At 43.4% G+C, this 12,346-nt stretch overlaps 1 protein-coding gene across 4 annotated transcripts in view; it reads right to left on the bottom strand.

Annotated features, from left to right (window-relative positions):
- Positions 1-1,188: 1,188 nt before the first annotated feature.
- FGGY (FGGY carbohydrate kinase domain containing) overlaps positions 1,189-12,346 on the bottom strand; it is a 156,149-nt gene continuing 144,991 nt past the window's right edge. For all 4 annotated transcript variants that reach the window (XM_071436844.1, XM_071436846.1, XM_071436845.1 and 1 more), the window contains 4 exons: positions 10,850-10,911; positions 5,218-9,674; positions 2,038-2,150; positions 1,189-1,679 (listed from right to left, as the gene is read on the bottom strand). In XM_071436844.1, the coding sequence (XP_071292945.1) occupies positions 9,593-9,674; positions 10,850-10,911 (144 nt within the window). In that variant the 3' untranslated portion in view covers positions 1,189-1,679; positions 2,038-2,150; positions 5,218-9,592. The remainder of the gene's footprint in view (positions 1,680-2,037; positions 2,151-5,217; positions 9,675-10,849; positions 10,912-12,346) is intronic.

The following is a 12,346-nucleotide window of genomic DNA, read 5'->3' as shown; positions in this document are numbered from 1 at the left end:
GCAAAGTTTCCAGCCTAAAATGTTAGGAGCAATGAAAATTTTAATAGTGCTGTTTGAAATAACACATAGATTTACTGCATGAGAGGAAGGTCCCTAAAAATTTGTCATTTTAGGCAAAGTCACATTAAATATTTTATTTTGTTAGGACTGTTTAGTGCCATCAAAACCTCAAAGCCTCATGACACAAACACTGACTGCCATAATCAATCTCTAATTCAATCACAGTTCAAATGTTCAAAGGCCAGCTCAGGATTTTGGAAGGGGTAAATTAGTTCTAGCAGCCCCACAGCAATCTCAGATATCATCTGTCTTCTCCTTCTATCAGATCCAGCTGGGCAGGCCCCTCATAACCATTGATGCTGGTTAGAGCCAACTCCAGCATCACTGGGAGTGCTTGGACTCAATAAATCAGAAATTTGGTTATGTGCAGATAATCTATTAAAAATAAATGACAGACCTGGCATGTTTTTCCCAGCTGATCGACTCAGGACAAGACTAAACCATTGATGTCTTAGCTGAAGGTGACCCTGAGTTCCTTTTTCCACCCAAATGCTCCATTAATGCAATTGGAGGAAAGAATGTCCATACCAGGTGAAACCAGACCCACCTTGCCTTGGGACCTGCTGGACTCAGGAATTCCATGGCATCCATAACCAAGTCCATAGCTTTACTGTGTATGTAAGGAACTGCCTGCTTTTGCTCCCTCTGGATCTGCCACCCCCGGTCATCCTGCAAGAGCTCATTGAGTTTACCACCTTGCTTCACTCAATCACTGAGAGATCACAAGGAAATTAAACATGTGTCACAATGCTGGATTTGAATGATGATTGAATGATTTTTATTCTTCTTCCACACACACGTATTATTCACACAGTGCAGGATCATTGCCTGGATCTTTGCTGTAATTCCTAGTCCTAATCAAATGCTCTGGGAGCTGAGCTGGAGCATTTGCAGGGTCTCAACAGGCCCTTGCACTCAAGCTGACAAGCTTCCAGCCCCTCTGCCTGGTGCCTGAGCTCAGCAGCCAGAACTGGTATCATCAGCAACAGTAAATATTCCATTTTCCTGTTTTCTGAGCAGCACAAACTCTCTTTCTGCAGACTTGCTCATGAGTCATCTGGAAATAAACCATAATCACTTGTCCCCTAGGAGTCATATATAAGTTAATTACTGTACAAGACAAGCTAATACAAAATACACAAGAGATTCCAACTTGTTGAGGTTGCAAAGGGCAAGGGAGCCTTTCAGAATTTCCATTGGTTACAGTCTGGGAATGCTGGGCTTCCCTTGACTCCATATCTATCACATAACCAGAAACACATTTTGTTCTCTTTGTTGTAGGAGACAAAGCTAAAGAAATGTGGGTGTTATCCCTGTGCACAAATAGAGTAGATACCTAATGAGCCTCTGTGTGTGCAGTGTTTATAAACATCACTGCTCTGGGCTGCAGCTGACAGAAGCCATCACTGCTTGTCCAGCTGAGAGGATGTTCAGGATCTGCAAATGCCCCCCAGCCCTGCACAGGAAGTCAGAATGGAATGGGATGTGCCAGATGAATTTCAGGTGCCACTGTGTGAAATAAAATCTGCTTGCCTGGAGTTTGATGTCCTGGACTTGGATCTGGCTGTGGTGTCTTACTCCTACCCAGCCTTTCCTGGGCTATTCTGTGGTTGCTCTCTCTGCAGGAGAGAATCTTATCAGTGCAGGAAAAGGAAAATCTGAAAACAATTTAAAGGCCTTTGGCATCTGACATTTTTCTGTTGAGGATGGAAACAAATACATTTATAACTTCATAGTAAAGAAAGATTTTTTTCCAGTAGTTATAGAAACACTATTGTTAAGGCTGGAAAAGCCCTTGAAAATCATTGAATCAAAGTCATGGCACATTATTTTAAAACTTCCAGTTGCTCTTATTTACAGATTCTCATTACAGGAGGAAAGGATGGTAAGAATGGTGCTGATTTAAAATTACTAATTTGGTGAACTCATAGTTTTAGACCTGGCTCTGGCAAGAGACCTGGTTTCCTGAACACTCACCTGGATTCTTTTTGCCATTCAGTTTATGGTACAGAGAGAATCCCATTCTGGCATCCCAGGAAGGCAGAGAACACACCAGACTTTATTTCAGTACATTTAAGTGACAGACACAACTGCAGAGGAGGAGGGAAACAGTGACAATTAGTTCTGTGTGATATCTACACTGAGTTTCTGTGACTCTCTGCTAATCACAGTAAATTATTATTAATGAACTGAATATGTCAATCAAATTACTAATTTTGTGAAGACTCTGCACTACATCTCTCCCAGGAACCACAGCAACTCCAGCTGCCCCACCTGCCTCCAGTGAGCCCCTCTCCCAGCAGAAACCAGCTGTGGGCATTTATTCTATGGGAAGTGTTCTGGACTGACAGTGCAGGCAGTGCTTACACAGGCTACTAAACAAGGCATTCTTCTGGCAGCAATCTCAAGGCCTGTGGAAGGACCAAGCCCTTCTCCCTGAATTAATGTAGGTTCCCTCACTAGAAGCAGGAGAAATCCCTCTTTTATATTCCCTGAAAAATCAGTAACTGTATTTTTATTTGCTCATTGCTTTCACATATACAAGGTGCCGCTTTTGAAATGCTCATCAAGTCTTAGGCAGCCAAAAAGTAACAGATGACCTCAGAGGATACTGTTAAATTACAATACAAACTTGTGGAATGGGTAAAATGCACTAGAAAATCACACTATTTGTATTCCACTATGCAAAAAAACCCCAGCCTATTACAAAAACCAACAGTCCAATAATCACATTTGTGTGAAAGCTCGAGATGTAACAAACATGAAGTCTCATCTTCAAGCATGAACTCACTTCTGAGAAGACAACTTGTCTTTTTAATCAGCAGCATAAAAATCCAGCTGTCCCATAAAATTAATTTCTATGGGTAAAAATCAGGAGTAGGACACACCAGGCTTAGGTCTCATTCTGTCCCACATTCCTGCTTCCCATATGAAACATTTGCCTAAAATAAAACAGTGATCTAGGCATAATTACATTGGTTTGCAGTCCTGTAAAAGCTTTTTACACAAACAAAAGTAGTGGAAGTTCCATTTTAAACAATTCAGTAAGTTGGTTTCTAGTCATGCATAAAGGTTTTTTAAATCTGTTTACTGTTTTTAAGGAAATCTGTGTGGTCTTGCAGAGGAAAAATTGTTCAAAGACATCTCATCCCAATGTAAGCTCACTAACTGTTTATTCCAGCCCAGGATCTGTTTAACAGGAAAGGGACAGAACAGATTTAGAGGGTCCTTCTGTCAAGGCAGCCCCTGGTGTGGGCTCCTGTCCTCCCCCAGAGGAGGTATCCCATCTCCAGTCACTGGATAATCTGTGTAAAACCCTAATTCTCCAGACAAACGTGTCTGCTGAATGCCTTCTTTGAGGCTGTGAGCCATATGGTTGGGATTACAGCATTTAAATAGTTTTTCCAAGTGAATACAAGGATGAAGCACAGAATATGGATGGAAGTATGTCCATAATTGCATTTATAAAGGGATTTCAGGATTTTTAAGGCCCATGTTGTGCACCACTGGAGCCAGTGTGAGCTTGGCACCTTGGAGCAAGTGCAAGTTATATTTACAAGCCATTCACACTTTTTTCACCACACTATAAAAAGATCTATGTACAAAGGAGAACAAGGGGCCATGTTGCTAATGCTGGTGCAACAAAAGCACATTTTTGTCTTTAGGATAAAGATAACAGAGCACAGCCCCACATCACCACTGCCACTATGCCCATCCTCTGGGAGAACAACAAATCAGTGGATCCCCAACAGCCAGGGACACCTCTGGGAGACACCATGTAATACTTCCGGCTGTTTCATGTTTTTCTAACACTGTTTTATAACATACAGGAAAAGGAGACTTTGAACAGAACCCATCCAGGACAAACAGCAACCACATGGCCTCAAAACCTGTTTCAAATAATGCCTCAGTAGTTATAGTTTCAAGTACAAAGATAGACATAACAACAAAGAGCATCAACTTCCCTCTTTCCCTGGCCTGGTTAATTTTCCCCTTTTCCATCTGTGAGTATGACCTAATGATACAGACTTTATTTGTATTTAATTTGGAGATCTGTAGAGGAGAAGTACCACATACAAGCTGGGTCTATGTTGTTTTTCTTAGCTGTACATACTTGGCCAGGCTTTCCTTCCCTCCGCACCATTATTTACACTCTGGAGCACTGACTCCAGTGCGATGCATTATCCATGTTATGGCTGTTTATAGAGTAGAAGTGGTCTCTGTAACATGTCTGTTTTTCATGTCTTAAACCAATAAAACTTTTACATAGGGCTTATCAAAACCATTCTGTGTAGATCTAAGTCTGTTGTGACTGAAATCAGTAATAAAACTTCTCTTGATGCCCCATGGAACAGAGCTAAGGCAACACTGAGCTCTCTTAATAAATTCCGCTCCGGTAAAAGTTTTATTTAAAAAATGTGGTTAACCCAAAGCTCTTAAAGAAGATTAATGTGGACTTATAAAAAATGTCTGATTTTATTATTAGTAGTAATTCATACAGTTTGTCCTGAAGTTTTCCTTTTCAGCTTCAGTTTGAACCATATGTTCAGGAAGTTCAACTGAAAAGCGATCCTTCAGCAATATTATTTTTTTCTAATTAACAATAACCACAGAGGTATTTTAGAGAAACCTACAGAGTCCCTCAGAAGGTTGTGGAGTGGGATAGATTAAAACAGGATTTTGTCAATTTTATGAAAAATTCACTGAAGCACAAATGGGTCAACTTCAGAGGAGTCCTTCCTTTCCTGTTCTACCAAACAAAGGATTCTGAGTGCAGCAAATCTTACTTTCCATGGGATTCTTTTGTGAAAGGCCTTGAAGGACTCTGGGATCCATCAGTGCCCCGCTGGCCTTGCTGGGACTGAGCACAGGCAGAGCAGTGCAGCCGTGGGGATCCCCAGACCTTGATCCACCACCCCAGGGGGTGAAAGGCAGTCAGAGGTGATGGGTGTCAAACACAAAGCTCAAGGAGAAGCTGGAAGCTGAGTGCCAGACTGGGTTCATATAGGCTGGATGGGGATTTAGGAATAAACACAGCTGTGGACTCAGCCAAACACTCTGTGTGTGCAAACAAAACACAAGAGGCACAAAGAAAAACCCTGCACTCAAATGAAAATGAGTAAAAAGTACAAGTCAGAGTGAGGTTCATAAAAATACCTTTGGGCCAAATTTCACATTCCCAGTCCTTGTACACATGATGAAACTGATGGCATCAGGAACAATTTGTTTTCTGGATTTCAAACATGGTTTGTCTCAAATTTCCTTTCTGAGTGGCAGCAGATGAGGTGATGCTGGGTGCAGAATCCCTGCACTGAGGGCTCCTGGAGACTTCTTGTTACAGCACAGCTCACAAACTCCTCACTGGCTGTTTTTAAGAACAAAGATCATTGTTCAGCTCAACAGAACAATCCCATCAAAATGGCAGCAGAATGTTGTGCTGCTGTTTTCACTGGGGTCCCTGTCAAGTTGCATCAGTTGAAATGCTGAGAGGTTTTATTTCCCTGACCTGTCACACTGCTCGCTGTGCCCCGGAGCTGCCAGTCAAGCTGTGCTGCTTCTGCTGAGATGTTGTTTGTGCTTTGCTGGGTTTGTTGGTGGTGCCAGCCCTGACATTCAATTTTCCTGTTTTCTGACCAGCACTAACTCACTGCTGTCACTGCATGTGCAGCCTAATCTTACCGTCCTCACACTCTGCCCCCTCTCACTCCCAAGACCTCTCTGTGTTGTACAGGAAAATCAGCAGCAGTCTGGGTAAGAAAGGATGTGGAATTGGCTTTTCCAGAGGTACAAGCTGCTCCTTGGCTGTACTTGCTGGTTTATCTGGGATAACTGGCCTTGGAAGTCACTCTGGACAACTCCACCTTGATGCAGCTGCAATGCTTCTGTGTCCACGGGCACCCCTAATCCTGAGGGCTTCAGCCATGACCCAGGGAGCTTCCAGAGTAAGATCCACAGGAAAAAAGCTGTGGAGAGGAAACCCTCCCCTAGCTGATCTGTAAATCTCTGCTGTAAATCTGTAACTAATATAAATGTAAAAAAAAAATATATGTAAATAAATCTCTCTGTTAATCTGTAAATACCAGTGTAGAAGAGCAAAGGCTCAATTTTTGCACAGCCACTTTGCAGAAGAAAACCATGTATTAAAAATAAAGAATCACATTCATTTTCACAGTCCATTGTAGAAAGAGGGTTCATTAATCCTGCCAATTTCCCTGCAAACATTAAATAACCTCCAATATGTTTAGCATAGCTTCATTTTTTAATTTGGTAAGTTGCTGCCTGACCCCCTACTGGAGGCACAGTTCTTGGTTAGCAGCAGTAACCTGCCCTCCCTGCAGACAAAGGTAATATTTACCTCTGTCTGCATTCTGACACATGCCAAACAACGAGCTTGAGCTCTTGGGATCAGATTTATTTATCCTCTAATTTTCCCACAGCATTTCAAAACCCACTTGGGCTTGAATGATCCTGCAGCCATTTACATTTATCATTTGACACATGTCAGATCAAACAACTCTGTGAAATATCAAACAGGCCTCCAGCATTTTGCTTTTGTGTAGTTTATTGAATCTCTAGGGTAACATTCCACAAAAAGCAGCATGGAAGTTCCTAATCTCACCAGGCCCCAGTCAGAGGTTGCTTGTTGTACTGGGAGGCTGGATACAAGGGAAAAAAGGAAAATGTTCTTTATTGTGGAACTGTGTTGCTTTTCACACCTCTTGTGAGAAGCAACACAATAAGCCAAGGAAACAACCTTGACCCCTAAGTGTTTATAAATCAGCATTTACTGAGTGAGCAGCACATAACAAATGGATTGAAACAGACCCAGCAAGGAAAACCAGTCTGTACCATTGTTGAGTTTACCTTCTGATGCAGGTACTGGCAATACTGTGGTGGAATGTTACATCCTGATGCATCCAGAACTTTCTAGTGAAGGTGCTTCTGGAATTCTTACCTGGAGAAGTCCTGCAGTTACCCTAGCAGGGAGGAGAACACAGTGTTCCATGAAAAGCCTGGTTAATTAAAAAACAGACCTAGAAAGGGTCAGGCTGGACCTTTCAAATATCACTCAGATTTGAACTGCAGGATTTTAACTTGCCTCTAAAATTTCAAATCAGATTCCAGTAGAAAGCAGTTGGATTTTCCCCCAGGTATTGCCAAATCCAAACAGTTCACACTGGCTCTGCCTTTTAATGCTGGAATCCCAGTTCCCAGAAGGATTCTGTATCAAGCAGAATCCTTTTCTGCTTGATACAGAATCCAAGGGTTGGGGCAGCAGGGATCCCTTTTAGAAGGGTTCCTCTCGATACTGTACCATGATTGAACAGTGTAGGGGTATTTGGACAGCACAGAAAGGTTCTGCATTCAAGAGATTTTAACTTTCAAAGTGCTTAAGAGACACATGGAACTGAAATGCATCAGAATACAAAATAACCAATCTCATGTGAACATTCAGTTTGCAGGTTACCTGTATGACAGGCTGTCATTCCTGACTCTTGCCTTGTGAGGACTCTTCACCCAGGTGGGTCTCATGGAGTTTTTTCCTACGAGTTGCTCTTTGCTTCTTTAGAACCAGCATATTGTCTTCTCCATGTGAGCAAAGCTTGGGCCTCTCTGCAGGACTCTTGAAGCAGCTGATGACATGGTGGTTGCTTCCCTTCTTTTAATTTGCATGATAAAAATCTGTCAGCAAGTTGCAGCTGAAGGGGTGAGGATGGCAGGGTCTGCAGCTCAGGGGCCTGACTGACCCCAGCTGGGGCCTTTGGCCAAACTTCATCAAGCCATGACTGAGGCTTCTCTTGGACTGGGGCAGTGGGATGGGTTTGCCACTGTGCTCCTGCCACAGGCTCAAGGACTCAGCAGTGCTTGGCATGGCCAAGGCACGCAATGTGGAGCCCTCAGAGGGCAGATTTACAAGAATGCCTCAAGCCACAATCAGAGTTTAACATTACAGTGCCCATGGACCTGCAGCTGAAGAGTGTTAGAACTCCTGAGGTTTAACATTTTACTTCTTGGCTCAATTTGAATTAAATTTTAATTTGAGAACTTGCAAACTGAACAATTTGCTAAGTCTTGTATAACACAAGGATGGTCAAGCAGTCTCACTGCAAAATCCTGCAGCAGTGTTTGTGTTATCACAGCTGATTTCTCAGCCACTGGGATGTAGAGTTCTCAGAGCTCTGGTTTTAAAATGGATCATATGAAACTGGTAGGCACACTGGCTTGGAACAAAAATGCAACTATAAAGTACAAGTATCACAAGGGGAGGAAGGCATTAAAGGCCATGCAGGAAGTGTGAACAGATCTCTGTAACTGTGTCGTGCAAGCCCACACAAGGCACAGAGAGTCCTTGAAGCCTGTGCATCTACATTTTACACCAAGGCAGTGTGACTGCTTGTTCCCTTTCCAGACTCCCTACAGCCCTCGTGCTAAGTCTTGCTACCAGTTCAGAGAGAGAAATCGAGGCCAGTTTGAGGATAATGATATAAATAGCAGGAAGTTTATGGAAACTTTGCTGAAATTGTTTGTGTTGAGCTGCAAAGAGGTAAAAGTGCTGGTGCAGTGCCAGCCAACCCTGCACATCTGCCCCTGTATAACCTGTACCTTTGTTATCCATTTGGAGCCTGTGGACTTCATTTTTACACACTAATTGCATATTAAAATAGAGATATTAAGATTTATGAATACTTACTTTAGAATACTTACTGGTTACAACACACTGATCTCCAGTTGCTTTTTCCCACTCTGTCTTTTCAGTTGACAGATTTTATCGTGCCCCTGAGTTGGGAGCTCTGACACCCCACTATGTCAGAGTCATTTTCTTGCTTGTTTTACTCTTTTTGTTAAGAAGTTTCTTCATTTTATTCCCATCAACTTTCATTGTCTTTAATTATGTCCCTGAACTTGTAAAGCTGCTTCTCCTGACAATGGGTACTTTGGAAAGGGTAACAACTGCTTTTCCATGAACTACAAGGCAGGAAGTGCATTGTTTCTTTAAAAAAATTACCAGATGTTTTCCAGGGCTGACTACTAACATTAAAAAAAGCCAGAAACTATTATTTTCCAAATATCCCCAGCATAATTTTGTTATTGTGTGACTCCTGTTTGCATTTAACTGGGAATTGCAGTCTAGGCCAATACTAAAAAAGGAATTTCTCTCAAGCTAAATGTGTAAAGTCCATCTATGTGAATATTGACTCCATGGATTGAAGTCCATCTGAGTGAATCATGTTATTCCTTGTGCTGTTCCTGCCAGTCCAAATACTGGCACTGGGGTACCTGCAACTGGTTGTCTTGTGTTCTCTGACTGGAACAAATGAATATTCCTTTTCCCTGTGCGCAGGGATTATTGACAGAAAATACCCAGTGCTTCACAGTAAAGTGACTGCATTTTATTTCTCATTAAAAATTAAAATGTATACTTTAAATGATAAGAGGGTATTTTTAACATGGACAGTACAGTAAGAAGAAATTACCCGCATCACGCATGCCTGGAAATTTGCCGGCTGTTCCCAGCTCCCAAGCCTCTGGGTCACAAGCTGTTCATGATGGAGCGATACTCTTTCTGGTGTTCCACAAGCTTCAAAAATACTTTGTATTTCTTGTCATAAAATCTGTGTAAGAAAGCTAATGTCAGCAAAGCCTGAGATTTGAAGATTTAAATCCCCTGCAATATCTATGTTTACTTGCTTCTCTTAGCATCAAAGACACTTTGACTCTTTCTGGGTACAGCTGCTGCCGGGGTCAGAGCCCTCCCTGTGCACTGCTGGTGCAGTTTCCACCCAAGCTGTGATTTCCAGCTGCAATTCCACCTTTCACTTCCCTACAGCCAGCTTGGCTTCTCAGTCAGTTTTTCCCCAGAGTTCTCTGTCCTGAGAGTGAGGAGACACCGGAGCTTCACAGAATTCATTCAGTGACAAAAATCCTCCAAAATCACCGAGTCCAGCTGCTCCCCCAGCACTGCCAAGGCCGCCACTGCCCCGTGTCCCCAAGTGCCACATCCACAAGGCTTTTCAATCCCTCCAGGGATGGGGACTACCCTGGGCAGCTGTGCCAGGGCTGGACAACCCTTTCCATGAAGAAATTTTCCCAAATATCCAATCTAAACTTTCCTTGGCACAGCTTGAGGCCGTTTCCTCTTGTCCTGTCTCTTGTTATTTGGGAGCAGAGCCCGACGCCCCGGCTGTCCCCTCCTGTCAGGAGCTGTGCAGAGCCACAGGGCCCCCCCGGAGCCTCCTTTTCTCCAGGCTGAGCCCCTTCCCAGCTGCCTCATCCTCTCCTGGTGCTCCAGCCCCTTGCCCTGGACACCCTCCGGCCCCTCAGAGCGAGTCCCGTGCTGCGGGGCCCGGAACTGGGCCCAGGCCCCGAGTCCCCCCGCCATGTCCCCGCCGTGTCCCCTCAGCCCGGACCCGCCGCCAGGGGGAGCCCGCGCGCCGCCGCCAGTGCGATCCGGAGCCCGTAAAAATGTAACGCAAATTACCCTTACAATACAATGTAATAGAAGATAATCCTTAAAAATTAATAGAAATGATCCTTTAAAATATAGTATTACTAATACTTAAAATATAATATAAATAATCAGGCCTTAAAAATTAATAAAAATAATCCTTAGAAATACAGTATGAACAATGATTAAAAATACAATATACCATGATTCTTAAAGCATCTGTACGCTAAGCACTATTGCAGTCGAGCAGGGCTGTAAAGAGACACCCCCCAACCTCATCTCCAGACCCCAACTTTATCTCCCTTGAACTCTCCCAGTGGAACACACCAGGTCCAGCGTTACCTTTTATGCTCGTGGTTGGGCTGCACAACTTTTCCAATTTTCCCCATTTTCGCCATGGCCTCCTAGGAAAAGACAAACACCAACTGGAAAAGCCTGTTTTGATTTAAAATACTTTTTGACAAGAACAAGATGTTTCAAAACCAATCGGAACATTAGTGATGTATTTTGTTTCGGCTGAACAGGCCAGATGGCAGCAAATATGTTCAATCCCATTATAAAGTAGTCAAGAGAACAAAGCTCTGCAGACCCTCAGTAACCAAAGTCTGTTCCTCTCTCTCACTGGGAGTCCCAGGCAGAACAGAGTTATCTTTTATTATTTACTCTAACCAAAGGAAATGTTAAACACTGCATCCCTGGAGGGGAGGGTTCTCATATAAAATGATATTGTACTTGAGATCCTGTAATCATATTCTGAAAGTATTGGTTCCCTGCAGCAAGGGGGACTCAGGGGTGCTCCACAAGCTGAAGGTAACCTGGGAAGGTCTGTTCTGCAGCTCACAGCCACCCTCACATTCCAGCACAAAGGTGTAAGAGGCAAACTCTGATCCTGCTCTGTTTTTGGCCAAAATAAAGTCAGAGCTCACAGAATCCCCTGCAGAAGGAGTCTTGGGACAGCCATGTGTGGAAGGGAGAGGGATGAGTAATTTGGTTCCTTTTCTGATCTCTGTGAGATTCTGATTTTCTGTGGATTCTCCCAAGCAATCCCACTGGAATGAGAATCACCAAAGTTAAGAGGCCTGAGCTCTCAGAGGCAGCAGACACTCAGTGATTTCACAAGGAGAATCAAAGCAACAGCTTTTAGATGGAAGACTGTTAAAAACATTAAAGGTCAGGACTCAAGAGTCAGTGTGTGACTAAATCAGGGTTCAGAGTTTCTAAGCAGGACCCGAACCTGTTTTAATGCAGTGCCTAAGAATGAAGATGACCCTGGAGAACAGGCAGCCTGTGCTACTGCTGGAACCTTTTTAAAAGGCTGGAACATTTTTAAAAGGTTTGGATGATTTTACAGGCTGGAATACCTGCCCTAGTGAATGCTTTCCATTAATCCAGCACTTTTCAGCAAAGGATCTCACAGAACTTCGCAAGGTGGATGAGCAATGTCAGTGCAGTGTCACCAGCCCAGGGCAGGCTCTACCAAAGGCAGAAGCATTGCCAGGTGTGCAGTCAGGACTCCACTCTGCTAAGGGTGCTGATACAGTAGCAGGGAACATTTCTGTGCTCTCATATGCCCATTCTCCTTCATAGGTGCAGAGGCTGATTGTACTTGGATTCCCCAAGAAACACCCTTGAAATAACACTTGCAGAGAGATAGTGTGTTCTTTTGCCTGGGACATGTGAGCCTGCTGGCACTGAGACTCTGCACAGCAGCCAGATTAAAATACTGCCATGGAAAGGCTGATATCCTTCCCAGTAAGAGAAATGGGCATTTTATTCCCTGGCCTTTAACAGGTGACACTGACAATGCTCAAGCATTGTCCCTGTTTACAATAGTCAGTC

This window comes from Agelaius tricolor, unplaced genomic scaffold (assembly GCF_023055355.1).
Source record: "Agelaius tricolor isolate 1412-34295 unplaced genomic scaffold, bAgeTri1.0.p SCAF_11, whole genome shotgun sequence".
In the NCBI taxonomy this organism is placed as follows: Eukaryota; Metazoa; Chordata; class Aves; order Passeriformes; family Icteridae; genus Agelaius; species Agelaius tricolor.
This window is presented reverse-complemented; position numbering and strand designations above follow the sequence as displayed.